General features: G+C 40.3%; 1 protein-coding gene across 3 annotated transcripts in view; it reads right to left on the reverse strand.

The window, feature by feature from the left end:
- CEP126 (centrosomal protein 126) overlaps positions 1-15550 on the reverse strand; it is a 92677-nt gene that overhangs the window by 76560 nt on the left and 567 nt on the right. For all 3 annotated transcript variants that reach the window (XM_087868508.1, XM_087868507.1, XM_087868506.1), the window contains exon 2: positions 10511-10630. In XM_087868508.1, the coding sequence (XP_087724634.1) occupies positions 10511-10630 (120 nt within the window). The remainder of the gene's footprint in view (positions 1-10510; positions 10631-15550) is intronic.

Below are 15550 nucleotides of genomic sequence, written 5' to 3' on the forward strand. Positions count from 1 at the left end.
TTATCTCAGATTCAGTTCTAAAGAAGATGTCTATTTACTGGGTCACAATGTATTAGAAATATAAAAGAGGAAAGGCTAAGGAGTTAGTTCTTTTTTCTTTTTTTTAAGATTTTATCTGAGAGCGAGCGAGCGAGCAGGGGGCAGGAGCAGAGGGAGAGGGACAAGCAGACTCCTGGCTGAGCGCAGAGCTGGGATGATCCCACGATCCTGAGATCAGGACCTACGCAAAAACCAAGAGTGCCCCCCTCAACACTGATACCCCCAGGCAGCCAGTTCTCAAAGAGAAATACTGACATCAAAAAGAAACAAATTCTGCTTCAGGTAAGACGGAGGTAGACCTACTTTCTGCTAGTTCTCCCACTAAGTACAAATGCAAATCCTAGACATGATAGATTATGAAAAAATAAGAGGACCGTAAACGGTGGAAAGCAGGAAGCGGACCGACTTGGGACTGTGGGGCAGCCTGACCAACGACTTCCAATAGCCCATCAGTGGAAGAAGCAGGCAGCGGGCACAGGTCAACAGGCGGATCCGCCAAACCAGCGGCAGCTGAAGCTTGCTGTCTGTAGCCCAGGCCAGAGGAGGAGAAGCCAGCCCCGCAGACGGAAAGCCCGCTAGCGCATCCCACAGAGCGGAGAAAGCACCGCGGTCCTGCTCGCGTCCCGGGCAGCTCAGGTGAGTGTAGAGCCCGCACTCACCGGCTTGCCCCTGCCACAGGGCACCGCCCCCCCCTCCCCAACCCGCCGCCGCGCCGGCTGGAGCAGCGGGCCCGCGCCCCGACCCTGGAGGGTGGAGGCGCAATGAGGCACCCAGCGCTCCCAGAACAGTCCTGAGGCCGCTCGCACTGTGGTGTCCGTGGGAACCACGGCAGGGGCCACTGTGGCGCCCACTACTGCTGCAGTTATGGGGGCCCTCATGCAGCCAGACTTCCACCTCCATCTGCGAGCACTGACGCAGTGTCCGCCCCCACGCTCCTTCCGCAGCGGGCACCGTGCCAGAGAGAGCGGGCTGAGCTGCCGTTGAAGAAGTCTCAGTCTCATGACATGATAGGACTACGCCCAGGTTTTAACCGAAAACCACTTACTCCAAGAACCAGGAAGATCTCAAACTGAGTGAAAACCAAGATGGCAGAGAGGTTAGAATTATCTGACAAAGATTTTAAAGCAGCCATGATAACAGTGCTCAATGAGCAATTATAAACATGTTTGCAAATGGAAAAATACAAAATCTCAAAAATACAAGATATAATCAATATAAAGAAGAACCAACTGAAAATTTTAGAACTGAAAAATACGATAACTCAAATAAAATAGGCGACTCAACAAACCATGTCATTTCTCCTCACACCACGTAGATATAAAGGTAGAAGGCAATTCCTGTAAAAATCTCATCAATATTTTTTACAGATATAGATAAGGTTATTCTAAATTTTATATATAAACGCAAAGGAATTAGAATACCTAAAACAATTCTGAAAAAGAATCAAGTGGGAGGAATCAGTCTATGTGATTTGAAGACTGACCTTACAGGTACACAATCACAATTCCATATCTACACATTATACAGTGACACAATCACAATTCCACAACTACACGTGATACGGCGACACGGTCACAATTCCACAACTACACGTGATATGGTGACACGGTCACAATTCCACAACTACACGTGATACGGCGACACGGTCACAATTCCACAACTACACGTGATATGGTGACACGGTCACAATTCCACAACTACACGTGATATGGTGACACGGTCACAATTCCACAACTACACGTGATACGGTGACACGTCACAATTCCATAACTACATATGATACAGTGACACAGTCACAATCAAAATTGAAGTATTGGTGGAGGCAAAGACATATAGATGAATAGAATAGAGAACCCAGAAATAGAGCCACATGAATATGCTCAATTGAATTCTGATGAGGGGGTCCTAAGTCTTACAGGTTATACAAAAATTAACTCACAATGTAATCATGGGCTTAACCATGAAATAAAAAATATAAACTGTTAGGAAAAAACAGGAGAAAGTTTTCTGGATCTAGGGTTAAGCAAAGAGTTCTTAGACTTGATACCAAAGCACAATTTATAAAAAGAAAAAGCAGATAAACTGGACTTTATAAAAATAAGTGTTGCTCCAGGAAAGACCCAGTGAAGATGAAAAGAGAACCTCCAGAGTAGACATTACCTGCAAACCACCAAGTCTGAAAAAGTATCTAGAATGTATATAGTTCTCTCACACTCAACAGTAAAGAAGTAATCTGATTAGAAAACATACAAAAGACTAACGGAAATGTCATTAAAGAGGGTAAGCAGATAGCAAATAAGTGCACAAAATAATATTGTGCATCACTCGCCATTATGGAAATGAAAATTAAAAATACAATGAGATATTACTATACACCCATAAAAATGGCTAAAATAAAAAACACTAACACTACCAATGCTCATGAGGACATGGAAAACTGGGATCAATCTGACAGTGTTGGTGGGCACAGTCACTCTGAAACACAGTTTGGCAATTTCTTAACACACTAACATGCAACCACCATATGTTCCAGCAATTTACTTCCAGTCATTTATCCAAAGAAATAAAAACTTACACTCACACAAAAACCTATACATGCATATTTATAGCAGCTTTATTCACAGTAACCCAAACTGAATATTAGCCAGATGTCCTTCAATGAAGGAATGGTTAAACAAACTTTGGTCCATCCATATCATGGAAAACACTTAACAAAAAAAAAAAAAAAGAACTGATACATACGACAACCTGGATGGACTCCAGAGTACTGTGCTGAGTGAAAAAAGTCAATTCCAAAAGGTTACATACAGTATAACAGCATTTATATAACACCCTAGAAATGAAAAAACTGTAGAAATGAGGACAGATTAGTGATTTCTGGGGGTAGGAGTGGGAGGGAAGTGGGTGTCACTATAAAAGGGCAATGTGAGGAATCTTTGTGATGATGCAAATGTTCTGCATCTTGACTGTAAAAATGTCATTATTCTCGTTGTGAGACTGAACTTTAATTTTTCAAGATGCTATCATTGGGGGGAACTGAGTAAAGGGTACTATGGGATCTCTATTATTTTTTTCACAACTGCTTGTGAATCTATAATTATCTTAAAATAAAGACTTAAATCTGAAAAAGAGAAATTTCAGCTAAAAGTGAAAGAGAAAATCTTTAACAGATAAATGCACCAAGCTTACCTGTCAGGCTACTATTATGAACTAAATAAAGCTTAAGAGCTCAAGGGCAAAACAGCAAGAAAACAGAGTAGAATATTTGATGCTTATGATAATAATCCTAGGGCATAAAGGAAAACTCCAACAATATTTATTATAATCTGTATAAAAGATCACAGAAATGTGCACTATAATTTAGAGAGATTTATATTAAAAATATTAAAGTTTGCGTGACCCGCAAGTATTCCCTTTCTGACAAAGCTCTTCGTGGAGCGCCCATACCTGACCTTAGACTCCTTCCGACCCTACCCACTCAGTCACAACCCGGCCTCTGTGCTCGTGTTCTCCCCAGATCAGTAGAACAACTTCCTACTTGTTCTCTCTGCCTCCCATTGCTTTCATTTCACCGTCTAACCCTTTGCTGTAATGAGCTAAAATAAATCTGATTATGATACTCTGATTTTTCTCCTTCAACAGCATCTCCAAATACTAAGGAAAAGGTTTAATTTCTTTAGATTGGCATAGACACTATGTTATAAAATGTCTTTGACCAACTCTTTAGCTTCATCTCCTGATACTCTTCCCCATTTTCCTGTGTAAATGACATAAATATTTTGTCTTATATTTCATGACATTAAACTTTTTCACATAATGTCCTCTTTGTGTTAACCACCCTTAACCCTCAGGACCCTGGACAACACCTGGTCATCTAATAAAACTTGATCCTTCCTGGAGTTCTTCTCTGTCCTGCAGCATGTTAAGTATGGCCCCAGAGAACCTCGCTGGTGACTGTCACAGTATTCTATGCATAGCATTGCCATCCTTTATTACTTCACTAATAGTAATTCCAGGGCAGGAATCACGCATTTTATTTTTTATTCTTTAGTATATGAAATCTTTAAGTCTCCCAGCAAATATTAGTTTAGTGAATAAATGGCTGTCCTCTGGAACATTTTTAAATGGTCAAAGATTACTTGTAAATATCCTAAATTCTTTAATTTTCTATTATTATATTATGTATAATATACCCATGGATATTTACACATACTGACATCTGACCTTATTTGAATCTATGTATATTTTTTCGCTTACAATATATATCCACATGATAAACATAATAAATATGACTTATTGCTTAAAGTATAATTCCTTCTTATTCTAAGGGTACATATCTCCTGCTTCATGAGAAGCTTCAAACTGCATCATTTTCACAAACAGATAATGCAGATACCCCATTATTTCATGTTCACCAGGTAATTCATTCCATGATTCTTTAGGTAATTTCCTTCTGCCTCCAGGGTATTTAAGGAATCTTTTTTGTCATAGATTTTAGTGAGTCTTCCAAAGTGCTTGCCCCTCATGTATTACCTGGTAACCTTTCTTCTCTTTATTTGGGCAATTTTCTGCATTCTGTCCTTTTCTCTCTTATTCTGCTGGTTAGTTCACAGGAATTTTGTCTGATCATCTGAACTTTTAAGTCTATATGCTTACATTAGTATTTTAAAACTATCTGAAGGTTGAGTTGGGTTCAAGATAACAGCCTAGCAAGATCCTGAACCACCTCCTCCCATGGACATAAATTTACAACTACATATGGAATAATTTTCTCTGAAAGGGACCTGAAAATGGAATGAATGGAGCCTCCACAACAAAGGATAAAGGGACAACATCAATAAGGGAAAGAGGCAGAAACACAAATTTGCTAGAGGAAAAACTGCACCCCAATTGCTGTGAGTCACGATCAGAAGGGATATAAAAGGTATGGAATGTTTCCCTGAGGAGTAAGAGTTTCCAGCTTCATACTAGGTGCCTCAAACTTTAGATCCTGCACAGGAGAGATGAGCCCCAAACCTGGTCTTTGAAAATCAACAGGGATTAGAAAACTATAAAACTGTAGGGAACAGAAAACTCACTTTTAAAGGGCTTTTGTGCAGATTCAAACACCAATCTGAACTGTGCACAGACAACAGGTAAGAGTGACCCATTTAGGAACCTTTAAGTGTCTGCCAGAGGGGTGGGAAACAGTAGGGACTCTCCCCTGGGGACTGAGACAATGGCAGAAGCCATTTTTGCTGTCTCAGTTGACCTTACTAACTCCAGCACTGGGGAGCAGCCTTTTGGAATTCTCCCTCTAGCCTGCTGCTAGCAGCAGTGGGTGTGTCCCCCAAGAGCCGTGTCCATGATGTGTAGTCAGGAATGCACTTCACAGCTGGGGTCAGAGGCCATCCCTGCCTGCCAACACATGGCAGCAGTCACAGCTCCTTCCTGCAGCCAGACTGAGCTCCAGCCCTGCCCACAAGTGTGCATGGCTATGGCCTTACCACAGTAAGAGTGCACACAGCCCACACAGGAGATAGTTCCTGAGTGCCTTGCTCTGGTGACCAGGGGAGACTACACTTCTTGGCCTTGTAGGACATCGCTTACACAAGGCCACCCCTTCAAGACCGGGAGAGGTTGCTGCCTTACTGAAATATATAGAAACAAACATAGAGCATTAGGAAAAATGAGGAGAAAGACAAATGTGTTCCAAGAAAAAGGACAAGATAATACTTCAGAAAAAACTAAATGAAATGGTGATAAGCAATCTATCTGATAAAGAGTTCAAAGTAATGGTTATAAAGATGTTCACCAAACTTGGGAGAAGAATAGATGAACATCAAGTAGCAAACGGAAGTTGTAACTGAACTGAAAACTACACCAAAGGGTCGGCAGTGGCCTGAATGAGGCAGAACAAACCAGTGAGCGGAAGACAAAGCAGTGGAACCCACACAGACTGAGCAGCCAAAGTAAACATGGACGAAGACCAGTGAACACACTCCAAGGGACCTTTGGGACAAGAGCACACAGAATAACATCTGTACTATAGAGAGCTTAGAAGACGACAACAGACAGAAAGAGCCAGAGAAATTACCTGAGAAATAATGTCTGAAAACTTCCTCAACCTGGGGAGGGAATCAGACACTGAAGCCCAGGAATCCCAGAGAGTTCCAAATAAGATGAACACGAAGAAATCCATAGAAGACATATAATTAAAAAGGTAAAAGTTAAGGACAAAGAGAGAATCCTAAAAGCAGCAAGGGAAAAACAATTTGTTCTGTACAAGGGAAACCCCATAAACTCTCGAGCAGATCTTCCAGCAGAAACCTTATAAGCCAGGAGGGAACGCCATGACGTGAACTGAAGATGCTAAACAAACAAACAAACAAACAAACAAACACCCAATACCTTTCAACTGAGAATTCGCTACACAACAGAGGATACAAAATCAATATACAGAAATCCATTGTGTTTCTATACACTAATAATGATGCATCAGAAAGGTAAATCAAGAAAACAATCCCATTTACAATTGCATCAGAAAGAATAAGTTATCTGGCAATAAATGTAACCAAGGGGATGAAAGCCCTCTATATGGAAAACTATAAGACACTGGTGAAAGAATTTGAAGAAGCAAATAAATGGAAAGGTATTCTATGTTCACAGATGAGAAGAATTGGTATTGTGAGAATGTTCATACCACATAGAGCAATCTACGGATTCAATGCAATCCCTATCAAAATACCAATGGCATACTTTATAGAACCAGAATCATTCTAAAATTTCTATGGAACCACAAAAGATCTCAAATAGTCAAAACAATCTTGAGAAAGATTCGTATCACACTCGCTGATATCAAACTATACAACAAATCTATAGTAATCAAAACAGTATGTTATTGGTATAAAAATAGACACACAGATTAATGGAACCGGATTGAGAACCCAGAAATAAATCTACACATATACAGATAATTAATCTATAACAAAGAAGCCAAGAACATACAAAGGAGAAAGGACAGTCTCTTCAATTAATGGTGCTGAGGAAAGGGAACAGCCATGCAAAAGAATGGAATTAGACCACTGTCTTACACCATACACAGAAATCAACTTAAAATGGATTAAAGACTTGAATGTAAGATCTGAAGCCATAAAACGCCTAGAAGAAAACCAGTAGTAAGTTCCTTGAAGTTAGTCATAGCTATTGGGTTTTTTTGGGGTGTTTTTTTGGGGGTGTTTTTTTGGGGGGGTCACAAAAAGCAAAGGGAACAAAAAAAGCAAAAATCAACAAATGGGACTGTATCAAACTAAAATCCTGCTGCACAGCAAGGGAAACCATCCACAAGATGAAAAGGCAGCCTGCTGAGCTGCACACCATGTATCTGAACCTCAAACCACATGTCCAATAAGGGGCTAACACCTGAATTCATGCAACTCAAGAACAAAAAAGTGAACAACCTGGTTAAAAATGGCAGGGGGTCTGAGTAGAAATTTTTCCAAAGAAGACATACACATGGCCAACAGGCATATAGAGTAAGATGCTCAACACCATTAATTATTAGAAAAATTCAAATCAAAACCCCTATGAGAAATCACCTCACAGCTGGAATGGCTATTTCCAAAACGACAAGAAATCTCAGGTATTGGAGAGGATATGGAGAAATGGGAACCTTTACCCACGGTTGATAAGATTGTAAACTGGTGTAAACACTATGGAAACCCATATGGAGATTCCTCAATAAATGAAGAATAGAACTACCATACGACCCAGCTATTCCATTTCTGGGTATTTATCATTTATCTGAATAACATAAAAAGAGCAATTTAAAAAAAATATACATTCTTATGTTCACTGCAGAATTAATTACAATAGTCAAGATATTGAGTGCCTATTGATAGATGAGTGAATGAAGAAGATATTTTGATATACTGGGATACTACTCAGCCATAGAGTATAATGAAATCTTGCCACTGGTAACAACATGGATGAAACCGAAGAGTATTATGCAAAGTGAAATGAACCACAAGGAGAAAAACAAATGCCACATGAATTTACTCATATCTGAAATCTAAAAATACAGACTGAAGAAACAAAATTAAAACAAACTTAAAAAAAAACCCTATCTGCTAAAAAAAAAAAAAACTATCTGAGGCTCCTTTTGCACACTTCTTAAAACCTTTTTCAATTTTCTTTTCCTTATGAAGTCACGTTAAATCAGATTGTTATTTCTAGAGTGTAATAACAGAATAAACAAAATTTTTTTTTCTCCTGGTACAATGTTTAATCGGTGGTACTCAACCAGTTATGCTCATTCAGTAAATAAATGCCTGTTCAGTTATTGACTAAAGATAGTTCTGAAATTGAAAATTTAAAAAATGTAGGAAATAGTTAATTTCCTTATGTGTACGTGTATCTTAAAATCATTTGGTCTACATATTGGAGAACTCTGTGAGGATGTGCGCCAGTGAACTAACGTTGTAAAACAAAACAAAAGGGATACTGTGGGAAGCAAAAGCAAAAAAGGGAAGTCCCAGAATGCCAGTTATGCATTAGGCCTAACGATAACCAGTACATACCGGGGCAGTATCTACTGAAGGTAGGGGTGAGGGCAGAGGTCTCGGGAGTAAGACAAACGGGACTCCATCTATAGATACTGAATGAGAGAATGGAAAACTTGAGAATGTAATAAAAACATAAAAGAAAAATACTGGCAAATAGAAAAGCCAAGCAGTAGTAAATAACAAGAAAATTAAAATATGTGTGATTTTAAGCAACTGATGGCAATAAACAGAGAACTTGATGCTATGAACATTCTCCTTTGAAAACTACAGGGGACACAGCACTGTTAATGTCAAAATGTAACTCACTAAGAGTGGAAGGAGAACATCTCTGCTTCTAAGAAAAATAGTTTTTTTAAAGAAAAACTGTGTGAGCATAATGTGAGTGGACAGCATAAACTTAGATAATGTAAAACATAAATGGATAGATAATGGCAAGGCCAAAAAGGCCATGATGATAGACATATTTTGAAATTCAGAAGTGCACAAATAAGTTAGCCCCTTTTAAAAAGTAAAATGATTAGCATTTAATAAGAAATGTTTATGTGTCTTTATACAGCACCGTAGGGTAACAGAAAAATAAAACAAAAATTATATTGGAATATGTTCTGACTCTTAGAATGCCAAACCAAAATTTCTCTTCTTTTTACACCAGAATTCTGGGTTTTTTTAAATGAGAAAAGTGTTTGATGAGAGAAGACAGGAAGGCACTTTGTGCTATTTTACAAAGTAACTCCATTATTAGAAAACACACAATTGACAAATATTAATTATTAATCAACAAAATAAACTAAGAAGAAGCACTATGGTCAGACAGTGCGATAAATATTTTCCACATGTTTTCAACTGTTCCTCTCTAATATTACCTTTTTGCTCTACATAACAATCCCTTGAAATAGATGTTATTAATTCCAATCATAACTAAGAAACCGAGGCTCAAAGAGATTAAGTAAATTACTCTAACTCATGGAATGGGGACTTAAACCTAGATCTCTTCTGACTCCAGAGCCCATGACTTATGCACCATATGACTATGCATCTTTATTGAACACCCGTTGTGTGCCTTTTATACGCCCCTGGAGATAAGAGGTAGGAAAAAAACAGTAAGACACAAATACAAAACACAAGCTTCATTAAGTAACTTCAACTACACCAGACAGTGAAAGGGTTAATCTAAAGAGAAATTCAATGCCACAACAAAGTTACAGGTAAACAATTTTGTATTCCTCAAGTGGGATTTGCAACACATGCCCAATGATGTAGTTAATACACTCTAGGGATTTGCTATTGATGTACTGACGAAACACCGACAAGGTAGCAAAAACATTATTAACAATCTGTCTAAAAAACAAAATCTAATCATTCAAAGAAACCTTGAAAAATGTTAAGCAGTGACTGGATGGTTCATTCTTCTATTTTATTAGGCTTCCAGCTTAGAAAGCTTTCTTTTTTTTTAATGGTAGTCACTTAAAATATTCTCTGCATCATATTTCCACCATTATTTATATTTTCCCCCATTTTCTGATTGGATGAATGAGCATAGCTATATAGAAAAATTATATAAAAGTGAATAGTAAATTAAAATCAAATTACATTCCATTAGAGACTAAACACTAATTAGTGATCTTTTAATTTACTGTGAAAGATACAGAAAACAAAGAGGATAGCACATTTTGCAGCAACCCCATGACACTGTGACAAGACACCCTATGACAAGAAAAGACTGCTATGGCCCCACTCGGTGGAACGAACCAACTTTGTGCTGTAGGCAGAAAAACAACAAGAAAATTTACGAAGGCACACAAATCTTGATCAGTGTTTTACAGAAAAAGCAATGTCATGACTTAGGTTCATAAAATGCTACGAAGTAGAGAAACTATGAAGTTATGACTTCGCATTTCTACACTTCTGAAGAAAATACAATTACTTACTTTTTTCTCCGGTTTGATTCCACAAAATATTTACGTGCTCGATTTCGACATATTTTTTGTTGCTGCAGTAATATTTGACGCTCTTCTTCTAAATTTTTCTCCAGATGGATTTTCATATCTCTAACGACAGCATAAAGTTAAGGACAATGGCTTGTATCTCCAGTGGACGAGCATCAGTGCTATCTGACTGGTCAATATAGTCTCAGCCTCATACTAAGGAGGCAATGACTTTCTGTGGAACAGCTAACAGGTATACAATTAGTGTTAGTATGTGACCAGCATGTGCTCTGTGTAAAAAAAAAAAAATCTGACTTCGTATTAGAACTGAACATTTATTTCACTTGCCCTGGGGAAAAAATTGTACTTTTAGACATCGTGAGCTCAGATAAGGAGACTGCATATATTTCATTATGAACCCCCTCAAAACCTGCTAAATGCAAATCTGACTGGATTTCTCATTCTTATTCTCTTAAAGCTCCCTGTTACATTCACAATAAATTCTAAATCTCCTGACCTAGTATATAAAGCATTATAATCTGGTCTGTTTTTTCAACTTCAAATCTCAACACTTTCCTGAATGAATCCTTTGACCACACCCGAAGACACTTACCAACAGAACAAGCCCTGACACATCATGCCACCATCTCTCCGCACATGCTTGGCTAACTCCACCCATGATTCAGAGCCATCTCAAGCAGTTCCCCTCCTATTTTCTAGGAGAAAACCCTCCCTGGAGACTCGACACCTTCACGAGTACATCCTATGAGTACACGTCTCCTCGGCATTTCTGTAACTCCAGTGCCTGGCATGGTGCTTAAAATGGAATAATGGGGGGCGCCTGGGTGGCTCAGTCATTGAGCATCTGCCTTCAGCTCAGGGCGTGATCCCAGAGTCCTGGGATCGAGCCCCACATTGGGCTCCTCCGCTAGGAGCCTGCTTCTTCCTCTCCCACTCCCCCTGCTTGTGTTCCCTCTCTCGCTGGCTGTCTCTCTGTCTGTCAAATAAATAACATCTTTTAAAAAATAAAATAAAATAAAATAAAATAAAATAAAATAAAATAATAATGGCTTAATAAAAATCTCGCTGAACAAGTTCCTTGGAGAAAATTTTCAGTAGATATACGGGACAAAAGATACATACATTTTTTATAGACTTTAGTGCCTTACAGACAAAAATAGGTTTCTAAAAGTGTTATACAAACTTATGTCATTAAAAATGTATGTATGTATGTTTCAAAACCTCACGAGCATAGGATAGTACTTTTTTTCCCCTAGAAAGACCATGTGGAAAACCATGTTTTATTATATATGTATTAACAAAATAGACTACTTTCCATGTATGATGACTAATTTTTATTTTCCTCTTTGGTGAATTGTTAGCTCACAGTCACTGGCCATTCATCTATTGAGAAGTTGATTTCTTAAAAAATCAATTTCAATAAATTCAATAGAGATAGTGTAGATACTAATCCTCTACTATAGTGTTAAGTATTTTTCCTGGATCATTGTATTTATACAATTTCTCCTTCCACTGAAGTTTTAAATTAATGAGTCACCTTTGAAATATTTTTCCCTTAAAATTTCTTTCCTTTCAAAAGGTAAACTTACTATACCTTCAAACACATGAAAAATACGAAATTCTATTTTCTGTTAGTATTCTTTTACAATCTCATATTTATATTTTATTGGCTTAAGTTAATTTTAGAATGTAGTACCGAGTGTGACTCAAGGTAGAGATGGTGAATTTAGACTACTCTTTTTAGAGGTCTGAATATGGAGACAGGAGATACTAGAACAAAGTTAAAAGGGCTCTTATGATCAAAGGGTTTGATTGTTAGTTTAGTTTGTTTTAAGGATAGCCAAGACCTGAGGGTGTTTAGAGGCTGGAGGGCAAGAATGCCATTACAAGTTGAAATAAATTATAAGGTGGGATAATTTATAATCTAGGGGTACAGAGGAGGAAAATAAAAAAGACTACGTTAATAAGACAGAAAAATAAAAAAGACTATGTTAATAAGACACAGGTGAATAGACTCATCTTCTACTGTAAAAGTGATATCCCATCAGTGAGCCTGGAAAAAAAGATGGGGTTGGGGGTTGGGGGTGATGTTTTGTAGTATGTGGGTTTGTGTTTTGTGAAGAAGGACCTGAGAGCCTTCCTGGTGTCTACTGTCTCATGATGTAGTAAGATAGTCTACTGAGAGCTGGGGGAGATGATAAAGATCTGGCACAGGGATTAAGAGGAACAACAGAGGCGAAGCTGGGAACTGTTCACCTGTGTGGAGTCAGTTGTATTGTTTTGCGATTTTTCTCTGACAGCATTGTTATTACTCCAGTGAAGGAGTAGAGAAGACTCTAGTAGTTTTTGGGTGGTTGAGGTAGAGGAATAGGGGTGCAAAGGACCAAGGATGTCAGAGAGAACATGTGTAGGCAATCAAGAATAGGGTATAAACCAGGTAGAGAAGGGACAGGCAAAGTGGGTGCTAAAATAAAATGAAAGGGGAAAAGAGATATTTGTGAGAAAAAAGAGGCACAGTGTGAAGGGAACACGAGAGATCTTTCACCTTTTTTATTTTTTAAAGATTTTATTTATTTGAGAGAGAGGAAGAGAGAGAGCACGACTGAGGGGAGAGGAGAGAAGCAGGCCCCCCCCACCAAGCGGGGAGCCCGATGAGGGATTTGATCCCAGGACCCCAGGTCATAACCTGAGCAGAAGGCAGACGCTTAACTGACTGAGCCACCCAGGTGCTCCCTCACATTTTTTTTAAAAGAAAAATTTATTCAATTTCTATTCTAGATTGAAATGATAGAAATTTAGGTAATTTTAATTAGATGAACTTTATAGGGTTTTGTTCTTTCATAGCCTTTGAGTCAGGGGATTCTGACTTGAGAAAGAAAATGTCTTCAACAGAAAGCTGGATGGTCTCTGAGTACTGAATTCACATTCAGAAATTACATGTAGAAATTTTACCAAGGCACTTGCTTATTTTATGACTAAAGTTTTTTCGTTTGTTCTCCCCCCATTTAGTTATTTGTTCAATAAATTTGAGCTCCTACTCTGTTAACAGGTATCCAATGGAAAACATTACAGACATTAAGAACATTCAAATACTTACAAAAGGTACTTAAGTGTTTTTCCAATTAGTAATATAATGATATTCTTGATTTAGTGTCATAGCCCTTACTATGTTAAAGAATCTCTTTATCCCAATTTAAACTTATATATATGTCATATATGTATACATACATACATATATATAAGCAAAAGATAGATGTGTAGATACATATTTACATATATGTACACACACATATTAGCAGAAGTTGTTGGATTTCATTAAAGCCTCTTGGGCATCTATTTAAATAGTCATTTACAGCTTTCTTAATTCCAACCATAGATGTAGTATTTAAGTATGTTTTTAGTAATGTATTTCGTTACAGGAAACCATGATTACAATTCTGGAATTAATGTTTGGTTTTGTTCCTTTGAGGTACTACTAATTCATTTACAACCATTTTCTGATGTTTAATCAGTGTTCCCACTACATCCATTTAAAAAACGAAGTCTATAACACCTAATGAATCATCGAGCCTTACATCGGAAACCTGGGATGTACTGTATGGTGACTAACATAATATAATAAAAAATCATTATAAAAAAATAAAAAAAAATAAAAAAAATAAAAATATTTTCTTGAAATAAAAAACGAAGTCTACGACCATTTCATTCCTGAAAATGATGGAAAGATACACTGTGTCAATGAGCCATTGACCCTGCTTCCCCATTTTCCGATTTAGAATAAATTAGGGTCAGTGTAATAGGACTTCAGTGTTTATGAAAATACAACGTCAAGGGAACAAGATCAAATGTATAGGGAACGAGCCCGTTTGTTTCAGAACACATGTCTGAGAGCGCAGTTTTGGGGACAAGCAACCGGCCAGGGAGAGCGATGGCTCGCTGAGAGGCCAGCGGCAGGAGCCGCAAGGTCAGGGGAAGTTCCGTCCACACCTGCCGTCCTCACTGTCACGGGGTCTGCACCCCGAAGCCCACGACAGCGCACGTCAGAGCCTGTGCTCGCTCGCTGTCAAAGCGCATCGTCTCAGAACCGGGGCCAGCGCGGGGTAGGGACACCGGCAGAGCGGAGACAGAAGTCACTGCATTCTGCCGCGGGAGTGACTGCGGAGGCCGCCACCGCCCGTCCCGGCCTCCGCCAGCCCCGCCACCAGCACCACGCGACTTGTCACCCTCCTAGCGTCCTCGGAAGTGGGACACACGCTCCACATTCCGCAAACACAACTCTTCCCTTCTGAACTCTCTATGGAGATGGAGCAGCCGTGGCCGCGGCAGAGGCGGGCTCCAGCTCATCCCGGGGCAGGCGGTCCCCCTGACCGCCCGACGCCCACCGTAAACCGACCGCTCTGCGAATGAACCGGGGCTGTGCCAGCCTGACCTGCTAACTCCGACTCTCGCAGGACACGGAGACCTTTAACTCGCGGGATTCTTCCCTCCTGGCGGCACGGTGAACCAGGAGGTGCACAGAACACAGAGGCGTGGTTCTGAAGGCCGCCGAGCAATGCCCGCACAATGCGGGTCGGTGCTCCGACGTTCCAGAAAACCTCGCTTCGAGGCCAGGCGTGGGGGAGGGGACCCCGGCAGGGGATGGGGGGACGGGGCTCACGGACCCGGACAGTGGGGGGATGAGGGGGACGGGGCTCACGGACCCGGACGGTGGGGGGATGAGGGGGACGGGGCTCACGGACCCGGACGGTGGGGGGATGGGGGGACGGGGCTCACGGACCCGGACGGTGGGGGGATGGGGGGACGGGGCTCACGGACCCGGACGGTGGGGGGATGGGGGGACGGGGCTCACGCACCGGGACGACAGCGGAGAAGGGGGGACGGCGCTCAAGGATTCGGACGGCGGGGGTCGGGCGCAGGGCCGGGAAGCCCACCGCCCCACAGCCGGGGCGCACCCCCGCGCCCAGCCTGCCCCAAGTCCGCGGGGTCCCAGGGGGCGAGGGGCCCGCCGCCCACGCCGCCACC

The sequence above is a fragment of the Ursus americanus genome, chromosome 16, assembly GCF_024610735.1.
Source record: "Ursus americanus isolate L20-20 chromosome 16, mUrsAme1.1.p, whole genome shotgun sequence".
Taxonomy (NCBI): domain Eukaryota; kingdom Metazoa; phylum Chordata; class Mammalia; order Carnivora; family Ursidae; genus Ursus; species Ursus americanus.